Source organism: Ammodytes marinus, assembly GCF_949987685.1.
Source record: "Ammodytes marinus genome assembly, chromosome: 8".
Taxonomy (NCBI): Eukaryota; Metazoa; Chordata; class Actinopteri; order Uranoscopiformes; family Ammodytidae; genus Ammodytes; species Ammodytes marinus.
In genome coordinates this window covers 21330109-21344265 of record NC_137212.1, presented here as the reverse complement: position 1 = coordinate 21344265, position 14157 = coordinate 21330109, and the positions used below count along the sequence as shown (strand labels likewise).

Sequence of the window (14157 nt, the reverse complement as noted above, 5' to 3'; positions counted from 1 at the left end):
TAAATCCAGATATTTACAATCTTAAAACATTTTGAAATGACCATTCAAGCTAGTTATAAAAATGGCATATGTGTGTGCTGCTAGTTGATGAATGAAGTCTTTGTCCCTTGTGCTGCAGTGGGAATGTTTTTTTTCTCTTTATCTTTTGTTTTTCTTTTCCCATATCTCCAACCCTCTGCTCTCTCCTGAAAGTGTTCTTCATCACCTCCCTCTTCCTCTCCACAGTGGTTAGCAGTAGCAGGGGGCTTTGCTGTTTTTTCGGTAATGAGAGGCCTTACAGGAAGGAGATATCTGGGACCACTCTACAATGATCAGTATCGATTATCCTAGAGGCTTGTTGGGGGGTTGTGGTACAGGGTGACAGACATTTTTCTGTTGCTAAGAGATAGTAAGTGGCATGGTACATAGGAGGATGACGTGGCTCTGGGTTGGTAGGGGTTGGACAGTGGGGGTAGGGCAACATGTTAAGACATTGGGAAGAAGATATTCTGTTTTTTGAAGAAATGAGAACAGACAATGAATGGTGGTATGCTCGAGTTTGAGGATGAATAGGCTGACAGATTGACAGCGCTTGTATGCTCAGGAGAGCAAGGAATGTTTTCAGCTGTCACATACTTATTGAACGGATGATATCCTTGGCTGAGGAATGTATGCTGCTACTACTACTACTACTACTACTACTACTACTACTGTATTACTGTGCAATTATATATTTCAGCTTTCACATAAATTGATGTATTGTTGCAATAAGCGTTTTTTTAAATTACTGTGCCCTTTAAATTGCCCTTTCCTACTGGAAACATGTGTTTGACTCTAGTTTCATAAAAACCCAATTGAACCACATAATTCAGTAAAAAAAAAGAACACAGACTAACACTGCAAAACATTTACATTTTAAGTTTAGTTTCTTTGCCTTTTGGTTTTTGGTGTTGGCTTCTGTCACATTTTTTTCTCACCCTTATCCAGACCGTATCACAGCTGGCAGCTCGAAGGTAAAATGGCCTCCCTTTGTGTATGTTGCCTATGTGAGTTGTAAATAAGTTGGGTCAGGTCTTTGTCTGTCTTTCTCAAACACACACGCGCGTGCACACACACATGCACACACTCAGACACACAAAGGCCTACTTATTTAGACCCTCATAAACTCTATTAGAATTTATTACCTCAGCTTTGTCCCAAGTGAACTTGTCTGGCACTGTCCAAATTGGGGACAAATTGCAGGAGAAGAGTGAAGGAAGGTTACAGTTTGATAAGTTTGGTCTGTGTGAGCATATCAGAAGGAAGTAGGTTATTGTGGTCAGCTTTCCAATTAAATGTACTCAAAGCAGGATCTCTTAAATATAGCAAGTTTTACATTTGTAAACATGAGTGTAACTGGTTACCTGCTCTCATACTCTTAATTGCTAAAACGTGTGTGTGTGTGTGTGTGTGCGGGTGCGGGTGCATGTCTGTCTGCAGTGGGGAGCTTGTTAGCATTGCAGGAAGCCTACAGTCTGCTCTACTAAATCTTGCTTGTCATTATATTGGACACGTACAGCTTGACACACACACACACACACACACACACACAAACACACACACACACATGTACGTGCACACACACACACACACACACACACACACACACACACACACAGACACTCACGCAAAGAGCTGTTTGTAACATAAAGGGTCTTGTTCTACGCTTTATGATTGTGAAACTGAATACGTTTGTGCAACTGCAGTGTATCAACATTTACGTTTTTAACACGTATAATATTAAACAAACAGGAAAAACATCTGCACCGAAAAATTGTTGAGCCAGTCACAATAATAACTGGATATAATATGTCAGTTCCCCACTGTAACTTCATAATCTGCTGCTTTCTCTTATTAGAAAAGGCCAAGGTTTGCTCTGTTGTAGACCTTCCCCTGCCGTGATTTTAAATGGTTAGGTTAATTACACTGAATTATGGATAAGATCTGGATTCAGTTGCAACTAGAATCAGTCTTGAAGACACCTATATTATTTTTCTACTTTGTTGCTTATGGGAAAAGTAAGTTATTCAACAAACATTGTAAAACATTTATTATGTCATATTCTTTTTTTTTTCAATACAGTATCTATTAGTATTGAAAATATCGGAATCTATGTGGTTTCATAAATTGAAATGTACCAGTTTATATTCTGATATATATTATAAATCAAATCTCTGCAAATCTTCTAAAGTGTCTTTGCCTTGATCTTCCTTTTCCTAAGGTCATGGAGAGCATTGGCCCTTGCTAGACGTACTATCTTGGACACAGCCAGCAACTGGGTGGTGGTGGTCGGTGGGTGTGTAGCCTGAAGTCAACTGGTGGCCATGTGTCAACCCGCGGTCTGATGCCCACCCTCCCCTCAGCACTGGCCATGGACGGGGAGAACTACCTGCATCCAGAAGGCCCTCAGCTGGACAGCAGCTTGTTCTCTGTGACCCCCTCTAACATGGAGGTATGCAATGGAAAGCTTTCTTTTTTTGGCATTTAGTTAGACGCCATATGCATATTCAATTCATTCACATACAGTAGGTTATTTTCTTTTCTTGTAGTTGACCGTCCATGTACTGTACTGCTATGTATACAAATGCTATTAAATTGCTTTGAAGACTCCAATTAATGAAGTATGTCAGGTACATTTGGGTATTTTAATGTATTGTCTTTTTTTTTAATGTACAAAAATATGACCTGTTCTTGCTATGGGATTATGTGTAGTATTGAGTTGAAAATGCAAGTACTCTGCGATCATCACAAAAGATTTAGCTTGAATGTTTTAATTGAATTTGTATACATTTGCAATTACTACAACACACTCTTACATTGGATAGAACAGAGTTGAATGACATACTGACCAAGTTAAACAAGGTTTTTATTGACCCTATTCTTTACTCTTTTCCCACTCAACAGCTTTAACTGAACTTAAGAAAATGTACTGATAAATATCTGAGCGTATGCGTATTTTGCCACACTTCTGTGTGGCAAAATGGTCATATATAAAATGTGTGAGAAAGAAGTGTACTTGTGGCATTAATGGTCACATCATTATTTTTCATATGGGGAGTTTTGGTGCTGAAATTACATTTCAAATGAACCCAGTTTCAGTTTTAATTGGAAGTCATCTTTACCAACGAAATTATGCCAATACATTTGAACACCACTAATAAATTCCACTGAACTCCCCTGGGGTTAGCCACAGAAATCTCAGTTTATGAAACAGAAACTAACTATCTACTTTTACATTTATACATTTACACTGGAACAAAATGAAGCCTCTCTGTCATTCTACGACATTGTGAAGTAAAGAAGTGGTTTTATGTTAATACGAACACTGACTTTTGCTGACTTAGGGAAGCATATACTGGTAATCTTTGTTGTTTGTGAAAGCATCTGTTGCACCTAATATGTTCAATGCTATATTACTATGCTTTTTTTTATTTGTATTGTGAAACTTTTTATTTATTTTTTCTGTTTTTTTGTTTTTGTTTTTGTTTTTGTTTTAGAGTTCAATAAATCCCTTCTCTGGTTCCTGGGGATCCTTCTCTCAGCAGGCTGGATACAGCATACACTGCCCTATGCAATCTGGAAACCAGTAAGTTAATACAAATTCACACACACACATGTTATAATACCTTGCCTTATCGTGAGCTGAGAACAGCATATGAGCTGAACACATGACAAATGAAGACACAGTAGCTGTTTGCACTGTGCACTAGCTCTTACATGGTGGCTGAGAATGTTCCATAAGAAATACCCTGTTCAGTACTTACTGCGGCCTGTGATATTTTGATTGAGGGCTGCAAACCGTTGAAAAAGAGTTGAGATTTACACACAAGCTAACAAAATATCCCAATAGTTCCAGGACTGTCAGGTATTATACAGTTTATATGTAGTTATTATCAGTTTGGTGTATGTTTTGAGTGTCTTAAGAATATTTGGCTAAATATATTGATAAAATGCATTTTTTTCCCAAGACGGCCATATCCTCATTGCAAACATAAACACTTCCAAAATTAATTAAGCGCGAAAATCACATAGGAATATACCCTGTTATACGTCACTCATTATGTTAATATTATACAGGGCAGGAGGGAACCACATGGAGAAAACATCTAAATAGTTACTACATGGTCACTGAGAAAGGTTTAGGTTTAGGTGTTGCTGTGTGACTGTTCCATGACCCTGCACAATATAAATAATATATAAATCCTATCTATTATTATTATTATTATTATTATTATTTTGTTGCACATTTAACGTCTGAAATCCAAAATGCTCCCTAAATTGTCCATTGCTTTTGGCAATTTTTCCACAGCACAAATGTAAGGTTCTCCTTGGGTTTCATGTGTTTGTGGTTTTTGTTTGAGGGGGTATATGCATTAGGCAGTCTCCTTGGGTCACTTAGTTAGGAGTGATCAATCAATCAATCAATCAATCAATCAAACTTAATTTATAGAGCACTTTTCATACAAGTAAATGTAACACAAAGTGCTTAAAACAATCCCCCCCCTCCCACGACACACCCTGATATGTTCATGCACGCAAAAACAATCATTAGAAATAATACATAGAAGAGAAAAAAATAAATAAAAGGAGGAGGACGGCATGCATTTGTAAAACCATGACATGATAGTTTAAAATCTGGGTCATAGGCGTAGATCCTAAATTGCAGCCATTGTTTCAACTTTTAATTTTAATCGATCAGCCCTACAAGACACATACTACAAATCCACAGTTATATATTCTGTGGAAGGATGTATTACCAATTAGTGTAATATAAAATATAAAAATGCTATATTTTTATATTTAAAAAAAATTCAAATAGAAGCTGTGTTACTATACTTTCTGTAAAACTGCTTAACTTCTTGTTGAGGCAATGTTCGTATTAGGGGTGCAACGGATCACAAAACTCACAGTTCGGATCGCGGGGCGATCTGTAAGGATCACGCATCAACTGTGATATATTGCACAGCTAGTTCGTATAAGGTGTATAATGTGATGCTCTGCAATAAATATGTGGCTGCATCATATATGACATACTGCATATCTGACACCTGAAGTAATTTAACAGTGTCAGGCCAATACATTTCTTTAAACCTGATACTTAACCATCAGCTCACTTGGGATGATGCTTTATCAGACCTATTTCATTTCCTGTTTCTGCTGATCTGGTGTCAGCCTTGCGCGTTTTTTTAGACCTCAGATGCAGAGCTAATTGAGATGTGGTTGTCTCTTTGCTCCCCCATAAGGTGTGTGTGAGAGAGAGAGAGAGAGAGAGAGAGAATGAATGACACATTTTAAAGGCTGTTCAGTCACTGTAATGCTATCACAGCTTAATATACTTTAAATGTTGTAGTAAAAATGCAGCTGAATCATCGATTGGAATTCTACAACATGCATGTTCTTCCATGCTTCCATGTAGCAGGGCCTGTATGCTGGTCTGACCTTTGCTTGGCTTTGCTGAGCAGCAGGTAAAACATTAAAACAGTATGTGAACAACTCGTCAAAAAGAATAAGAGAGAAAGTGAGAGACAGTGCACAAGTATACAATGCAAGCAAAAGAGCGAGACCAAACTAAAACCTCTCACATCATTCTGGTGTTTAGCAGTGTATGTATGTGAACAGCAAACTGTAATAGTAGTCTACTACGTCATTTATCACTAGAAAAGTGTGCCTGTATTAACTTATCACATATTTAATATCATGTTTCAATGCAAGTATGTTGGTGCTGATGACACAGCTGTTAACTACTGTATATATCACAGTCCTAATTTACAGTCCCCTCCAATAATATTGGAACAGTGAGGCCAATTCCTTGTAGACTGGAAACATTTGGGTTTGACACCAAAATATGAATATGAGACAATAGATCAACATTTCAGCTTTCCTTTCCAGGTATTTACATCTGGATCTGATACACAACTGTGAAGAAAGCATTATTTGTAAAGGAACACCACATTTTTAGGTGAGCAAAAGTATTGGAACAGATAGACTTAAAATAAATGTAAGTCAATAAGACTTAATATTTTGTTGCAATCCTTCGCTTGCAATAACTGCATCAAGTCCATCACATAACTTTTGCATTCTTCTTTTGTGATGCTTTTCCAGGCTTTCACCGCAGCCTCATTCAGTTGCTGTTTGTTTTGGGGGGTTACTCTCTTCACTCTCCTCTTTAGCCGGTCAAATGCATGCTCTAAAGGGTTTAAGTCTGGAGATGGACTTGACCAGTCTAAAACCTTCTATTTCTTGCCTCTGATGAACTCCTTTTGTTTTTGCAGTTTTTTTGGATCATTATCTTTCTGCATGATGAAGGATCTTCCAATCAGTTTGGTTGCACCTGTCTTTAAATTGGCAGACAAAATATTTCTGTAGACTTCTGAGTTCATTTAGCTGTTGCCATCATGTGTTACTGTGTTGTTGTCAAGATGAACCTTTACCAAAGTGATGGAAAGGCTAAAGTTTGGCAAAAGAAATGATGATCTGCTTATGATCCCAAACAAGCTCATCTGTGGAGGCAATGTCATGGCTTGGGCTTGCATGGCTTCTTCTCGGATGGGCTCATTAATCTTCATTGATGATGTAACACATGATGGCAACAGCAAAATTAACTCAGAAGTTAACAGAAACATGTTGTCTGCCAATTTAAAGAAAGATGCAACCAAACTGATTGGAAGATCCTTCATCGTGCAGCAAGATAATGAGCCAAAACACACCGCAAAAACAAAAAAAGGAGTTAATCAGGGGCAAGAAATGGAATGTTTCAGACTGGCCAAGTCTATCTCCAGAGTTAAACCCTATGAATAATGCATTTTACCTGCTAAAGAGGAGACTGAAGAAAGTAAACAAACAACAACTGAAAGAGGCTGCAGTGAAAGCCTGGTAAAGCGTCACAAAAGAAAAATGCTAAAGTTTTGTGATGTCAATGGGTCACAGGCTTGATGCAGTTATTGCAAGGGAAGGATTTGCAACAAAATATTAAGTCTTATTAACTTTCATTTATTTTAAGTGTATCTTTTCCAATACTTTTGCTCACCTAAAAATGTGGTGGTCCTTTACAAATAATGCTTTCTTCTCAGTTGTGTATCAGATCCAGATGTAAATACCTGGAAACAAAAGCTGAAATGTTGATCTGCTGTCTCATATTCATATTTTGGTGTCAAACCCAAATGTTTCCAGTCTACAGCAAAAATAAAGGAATTGGCCTCAATGTTCCAATACTTTTGGAGGGGACTGTATCTTCTGTCAGGAAGCCCTGCCTTGATAACTTCCAGTGTCTTCAAAGATTGTTCAAACCAGAATGGTTTTATTTAATTTTTTAAATGTAGATTGAGATTTGTTGGATGCTTGTGGGTTTGTATATCGATCATACACTTTCTATTTTGCGATTCAATGGATTAGGTCTTTGTATTTTAGAGATAAGGTTTCATGCCGTCAGAAGCAAGCGCCTAAATGTAGTCATAACCAAACCCCCTGTCACACTAAACACAACCCAAGGCGTGTTCATTCATGTAGTTGAGTTTTGTTTCAGTGTGTGTGTGTGTGTGTGTGTGTGTGTGTGTGTGTGTGTGTTCAGCTTTTCTTTGAAAGCTCTGGCGTCAGATGACGTGAGAACACGCTGTGTGGTTTTCAGGTTCACTCAGAGTAGAACTTTCTGACATCAAGCTGGTCTTACAACACCCGTAACCCACTCTCGGTCTTGTACAAATATACAAACACCATGATCAAATACCATTTGATGTGTCTGTTTTTTAGATCAAGAGATTAATATTGTGGGATGTCATTATTGTGTTGTAAAGGCCCTCAGCTCGCAAGAAGTCTATGGTTTGAAGAATGTGTTAACTCAGCACTAGCGTCTGTTCTTTTAACAAAGAACCAGAGCTGTGACCATGAGGTAACTCTGTGTAACCACGTTTTGATGCAGCACTTCTCAAGAAGTGAAACAGGACAGAAGGCCTTAAAGCTCCAGTGTTCTGAATCTCTTCCTAGTTCTTCAGGCAGTTTATCACTTTTTCATATAGCCTTTTATTTGCTCCTCCTTGCTTCCATGATGTGCAGGGCGGGCTACAGAGCAGGCTGCTGCTCAGTATGATTGACTTGCTCTTGTATGCTCAGGGATGTAATTGATTGAACTTGAAAGCCTTTAGTAGTCTGCTCATATGGCCATTGAGAATAAGCAGAGGAGTGAATAGATTACCTGGCACCACTGAGGAAAAAATATGAATCGGCCAGTGCTCTGTTTGCGATGATTGATGCTATGACTGACGTGTGACAAAGACTGGGCCTTAATTGTACGCGCTATAACCACTACACCAAGAAGCAAACCCCAGTTTGTGTTATATTTTATGAGAAATTAATGAATGTGTTTCCAAAACACATTGAAATCACTTTCAAAACCTAATTTAATTTCATTCAATTGATTTTTCCTAAATGTTTATAATTTACTTACCAGTAAAATGTGTGCAAATGTACTTGTACACCCCTAGAAGGTACTGCCTGCAGCCAGAATGGCTTTTTTCCCCACTGACTCAAAGTTCACTTATTGCACACTGTTGAATGCAATAGCGTTACATTGGAAGGCTTCTTCCAAGGAATCTGAGCAGTTGATATTGTGGGTGTTATTGTTCACTTTTGAGTATCAGGGCCTCTGTGTCTCCCTATGGAGAAAACATTAAACTATTTATTATCAGATTATTAAGTTCATTAAGCAGCTTGTTGTAAGGATGTTACCTAGTTGTCAGTCAACTGTGTTTGGAAGAGCAGCACTCTCGATCAATAGCAGCATAACAATGTTATGACTGAACCACATTATAATGTAGTTCTGACACTGTAAGTGCCTAATTAAGAATCAGATAATCAAGAAATAAGCTGTACACCTCTAGAGGCTGTGTAGTATTAGAAAGCTACATGTACACAAACAGTAAGACAATCGGCTCCTTTGGCAGAGACCGCTAACCAGCTTTGTGTTGTTGGAAAGCAGTTGATGCCAGCCTGCCAAGAACTCTGCTGTTATAATATCAGTGTCATATCACTGTTGGCTAAAGGGCCAGGAAGGGGATTTCCAGTGCGCTGGATTGTTACCATTCTCAGTGCTATGCTTCTGGGAACCACACAGATTATTTACCCAAATCATTTAATTACCTTACCTTCATTTCTAAGTATGATTACACCAGTGAATCTGGCTTTGTTCAGTGTGTCTGTAGGCTAAAAGTTCATGTCACATGAACTGCTCCCCCCCCCCTCCCCCGTTTGTAGAAAACAGAACCATATTAAAATCAGTCAAATATTTGTAATTTTAAACATCATTGTCTTATATATAAATAGATGCTGTACATCTCAACCAAGTGTCGTACTATAACAGATTTCTTGGAATTTGAAGAACACATTCAACAGATCAATAATATAACATTTCAACATGGACAAAGCTAAATATGGAATTTTGTTTTGTGTTTGCACAGGAAGCATGTTTTCACACACTGACTTTAATACACTGGCTAAAGGCTGCCCTTTCATCCTCATCATGGTATTATATGTTTTGAACTTGAATCAATCAGTCTTGCTGATCTCTTGGCGGTGGCTGAGGACACACAGAGTCAAATCCTGTGAATAGCTTTGGCCCAGCTCAATCCCTCTGATCCTGAACCCTGGCACCTGATTGGATGAGAGGAAACGTGGGGGCTGTAAAGTTCCAGTTCCACCTTTTAGTTTTGCTTTCCTTTCGAGTGTGCACCCTTCGCTGTTATCAGAGTTGTTAGTTACTTTATGATGACCTGAAATCATCTGGAAACTGAAAATATCTCTCCATATGTTGGAAATACAAGGTGTGGGGATCTGTCGGACATTAACATTAGGCTAAAGGAGAATGGTTGGTATTAATGAAAGGCAGATCTTGGACCTACAAAGCGGGTAGGATTTATTTCTTGTTCTCCATTCCTTGACATTCTGTTGAAATCTCTCTCGCCCCCCCTCTTTGCCCTACCTTTTTATTCAAGCCTCTAACACGTTGTCTGCCTGTCCAACCTATGAACTGTGCCTCTACTATCCTCCTTGTATGTTTGACGGTTAAACTTAAGATACAAGAGTCAAGTACCTTCACTCTGTTAGCTGCTGTCTATTCAATTGTTACATTGTCAGACTTCCATTAGCAAATAAAATTGAACGTGTTTTATATAATAATTATGTTGTAATTTCTAGAAACGTAAAGCAGTAATAAGTTAGCATTAGACCCTCGAAGTATTGCAGTTCTAGATAATCATCTTCAGGAAAATATCGTCCTCTGTTTTGACTGTGTCACTTCTCAACTTCTGCGCTGTACTCTCGACATCATTGTTTGTGATGATTTGTCGAGATTAAATCAAGCTTGAATGAATGAATGAATGATTGAATGAACTAGATCACACAAGATCCTTTCTCAGTGCTCCAGTCATTTCTCTCCTGGAGCCTCTTAACGCACAGTTGTTAAAGGTTATTTTTAGGGCTGTCAAAATTAACGCGTTAACGCAGGGTGATTAATTTCTGGAATTAACAGCGTTAATTTTTTTAACGCATGCGCAGAATGATCCGCCCCGTACATCCCACCGGCTCTGTACTACAGTCATCTAATGTTGTGGCTGACCCAGGATCAGTAGCTGCGCGCAGCCAAACATAGCAGCACGTTAGCCCGTGCCGTGTTTTAAAGTTTTAAACTGCTAACGGTCACGTCTGTGTCGGGGGCATAGATAGTATATAAAATCAACTGCCGCGGCTGGCAGTTGATGTCGGGAGCAACAGGAGGAGAAACATTGTCCACTCTGTTCAGAGCCCGCGAGGACACAAACGTCTGCAGTTTTCAGAGGTGTGTGTGATCAAACATCAACATAACGTCGGCTTCCTGGTACACATGAACAGTCCCCTAGGACGTGGTCGCGTCTACAAACGCACGCACACAAACACACACACACACACACACACACACACACACACACACACACACACACACACACACACACACACACACACCGCGGACTGTAATCAAGTTGTATTTAAGAATGCACAACCTATAGGTTCACCAAATAAATGGCATTCTATAGCCTATCCTATATTTGCCCAAAGACATAGTAAAGAGACAGGCCAATTGAATTATGGTTTGGTTTAAATTTATTTTCAGTATTAAAACCATAATTTGGATTTTCAATTAATAAACATAGCCTACTAATTTTAAATGTACATATCCACCTTCTGTCATTTATCTTTCCGTTCATACAACAATATACAGAGAAAATTTGATTTTTTCGGGCATATTTCGAATGGTAAAATTAATCGTGATTAATCCACAGAATCCTGTGATTAATCTGATTAAAAATGTTAATCGTTTGACAGCCCTAGTTATTTTCAATTCAATTCAATTCAGAAAACGTAATTGTCGATCACATAGTGACAGAATATTGCCTTACTGTAAATACAACATAAGACTCACATAAAATCACACACTCGGTGTATGAGTGTTTGTATGAATGGGTGAATGTGGTAAGAAATGTAAAGCGTTTTGGGGCTGAGAAAATCGGCTAGAAAGCGCTATATAAGTCAAGTCCATTTACCATTTACCAACACTTTTTTTTAAACTTGGCAGCTGCAAATTGTATATGTTTGTAATGTGCGAGGGTGCAGCGTACAGCATGTGCCCGTTTTACTTGGATGACTAGCAGCAATTAAAGAAATAACTTAACTAATCCTCTTCTTTTCCCTACAGGCAATACCACTTGAACAGCAGCACTACCACGAGCGCTCCGGATATGCACATGGACATGTACTCGGGATTCTCTGACGTGGACTTCCCCAGCCTCAACCTCCCTAGGAATGGAGATTTCCCCCAGGTTTGTTTTTTTTTTCCATATCTGTTCTACACGTTGAACACAATTATTAACGTTAACATTGACACATTCAAGTGCCAACAAGAGCCCGTATAAAAAAACACTCAGCTCTTTAAACACAACAAGATGCATTGTAGTTTTCACACTTCTTCTCTTGCTGTTTCCATGTGTCCCTATCTCTTACCTCTCCGAGGGAAGGGGGCCACACCTTCCACCCACTTCTTTCATGTGTTTCGTGTGTATTCCGCGATGTGTAATTCACCATAGAGCAGCCTGATTTTAAGGCTAGCGTTGTCTAGACGACTGCGGCACTACCTGCCCCTATTCCTGTTAAGGCATGTCATTAATAGGACCCTGCAATTTAACACTCTTCTACACCCAAACACCTCGTCTCCAGAAGTCGCTGTTACATAAACCCAGAATCTCTTGAAGTTATTTTCCGTCAGGCTTGAAATGAGATAGTGTGTGAATAATTAGAGATTTTCTTTGGGATTATCCCCACAGCTTTGGGAGAGACACGACAATACAATTTCATAGGTGTGGAGATGAATGTAAATGTGCAGCCTCCCACTCACTTGTGTATTTACCTCACCAGTCCAGATGGTAACTCTGTATCATTTGCATTTCCTATTTCTGTGCTCTTTTGTGTCCGTCCAGGCAGCCCAACCCCCTTATGGTCGGGGTCCTTTCAATACAAGCCAATTGTAATGACACGGATCAGTGAGTTTCCAATCTGCCTATTTGGGTTGAGCTGATGAGTGCCATTATGGAACCATATTTAAAATATATGCCATGATGAGTTTTAAAGAAGGGCGGTCATGGGTTACCAAGCAGACGTGGTATCCTCCTTATGATTAGCCAGTCGGACAGTAGAGAGTCCACGGCTATCAGGGTTTTTCTCGGTTCAACATAAGGCCAAAGCAGTAAATAATAAGGGTCAGTGTGAGGTGGGACAGGAATGGCAAGGGACATTTCACTTCTTAGCTTACTTACTTAAAGGCATCATAGGAGATTATCTGCAATATGCACTTTTTAATATGTTGTGAAAAGTGCTTTTTACACCCCAACAGCAATAAATGACTTATGGGCAATGAAAAAGAAACGAAAAACCCCCACATTCTGTACCTTCTATAAACCTGTTAAAATGCTGACCAATCGGAGACGATGGACCCGTATCTAAAGAACCAATCACAATCCTGCGCGTTCTCTCCCCTCTGTGTGCGAGCCTGAGCGCGTTCACGGAGGGCAGAGAAAGCGTTCGTGCCATATCGTAGTAGGCTACCTGGCAGTGGACTAGACTCGTGACTTGAGCCTTTTGACTTGACAAGACTTGCTACTTTCCCCAAAACCCAAAGATTAAAAAGTAGGCTATATTTTTAAGTAGGCTACTGCTCTGTATCTTTCATCATGTAGCCTAGTGTAGCGGAGGAAACTGGTGGATGTCGCCTACCGGTACCGCGCTGATCTGCTTATCACTGGTTTCACTTCAGAGGTGTCGGCCAGAACACCACTTAAGGCCAAAAACGTCAGACTATAAGCATGAGAAGAGGAGTATGGTTTTCCGCTCTTTATTTTCCTTCTTTCACAGGCACAGCAGCATAGATCGCAGGAAAAGAGACACAGGCTTACATTCCGCTCGTGAGGAGACGTTAGAACAGCTGTTGCGACCTGCGAATCGCGGCCGTCAATAACATCCATAAACTGTAACTTATAACAGCGATCGGGACTGCATGTACTTACTCACACACGGGTGATTCACATAAACACGTTTCAACTGTGTCGACTACTGCGGCAACATGCGCGCTCACACACCTGACCGAGAGAGAAGAGAAAAGGAAACTTACTAGACAGACCCTCCGGCCGACTGACGTCACGGCCACTAACTGACAGCTATACTGTCATCCACACTGAACAAAACTCATCTCAACACTCTATAAGAAATAACAACACTGTAACCTATAAACTTTGGGGCCTTTTCTGCATGTAGCCTATGTGTGAGTGTTTGTGTGTGTGAGTTAAATGTTAACAATCACTGGTAAACAGTGCAATTGGGAAGTGCAGCCAGCAGCGCTCGTGCACGGCTGTGTGTCGAGGGGTGGGGGAGGGAGTCCCGAGGGGAGAGGGAGGAGTTAAACGGAACTCCGAGGACAAGCTAATTTCAAATCATGCTAGCTCTCTCAGATCGTACAGTATAGCTTTAAAAAAAATAATGTCCTTATTGTATCAGGTTTAACTGCCTTTGACCTGGATTTCCTGTCTCCTTCTGTATTTCCTATTTAAAGAGCAGGGGGTTCATTTT

The 14157-nt window shown here is 39.6% G+C and overlaps 1 protein-coding gene across 1 annotated transcript in view; it reads left to right on the top strand.

The window, feature by feature from the left end:
• sbno2b (strawberry notch homolog 2b) overlaps positions 1-14157 on the top strand; it is a 67860-nt gene that overhangs the window by 15497 nt on the left and 38206 nt on the right. The window contains exons 2-4 of the mRNA XM_080032005.1: positions 2240-2470; positions 3516-3604; positions 11738-11861. Of these exons, the coding sequence (XP_079888131.1) occupies positions 2363-2470; positions 3516-3604; positions 11738-11861 (321 nt within the window). The 5' untranslated portion in view covers positions 2240-2362. The remainder of the gene's footprint in view (positions 1-2239; positions 2471-3515; positions 3605-11737; positions 11862-14157) is intronic.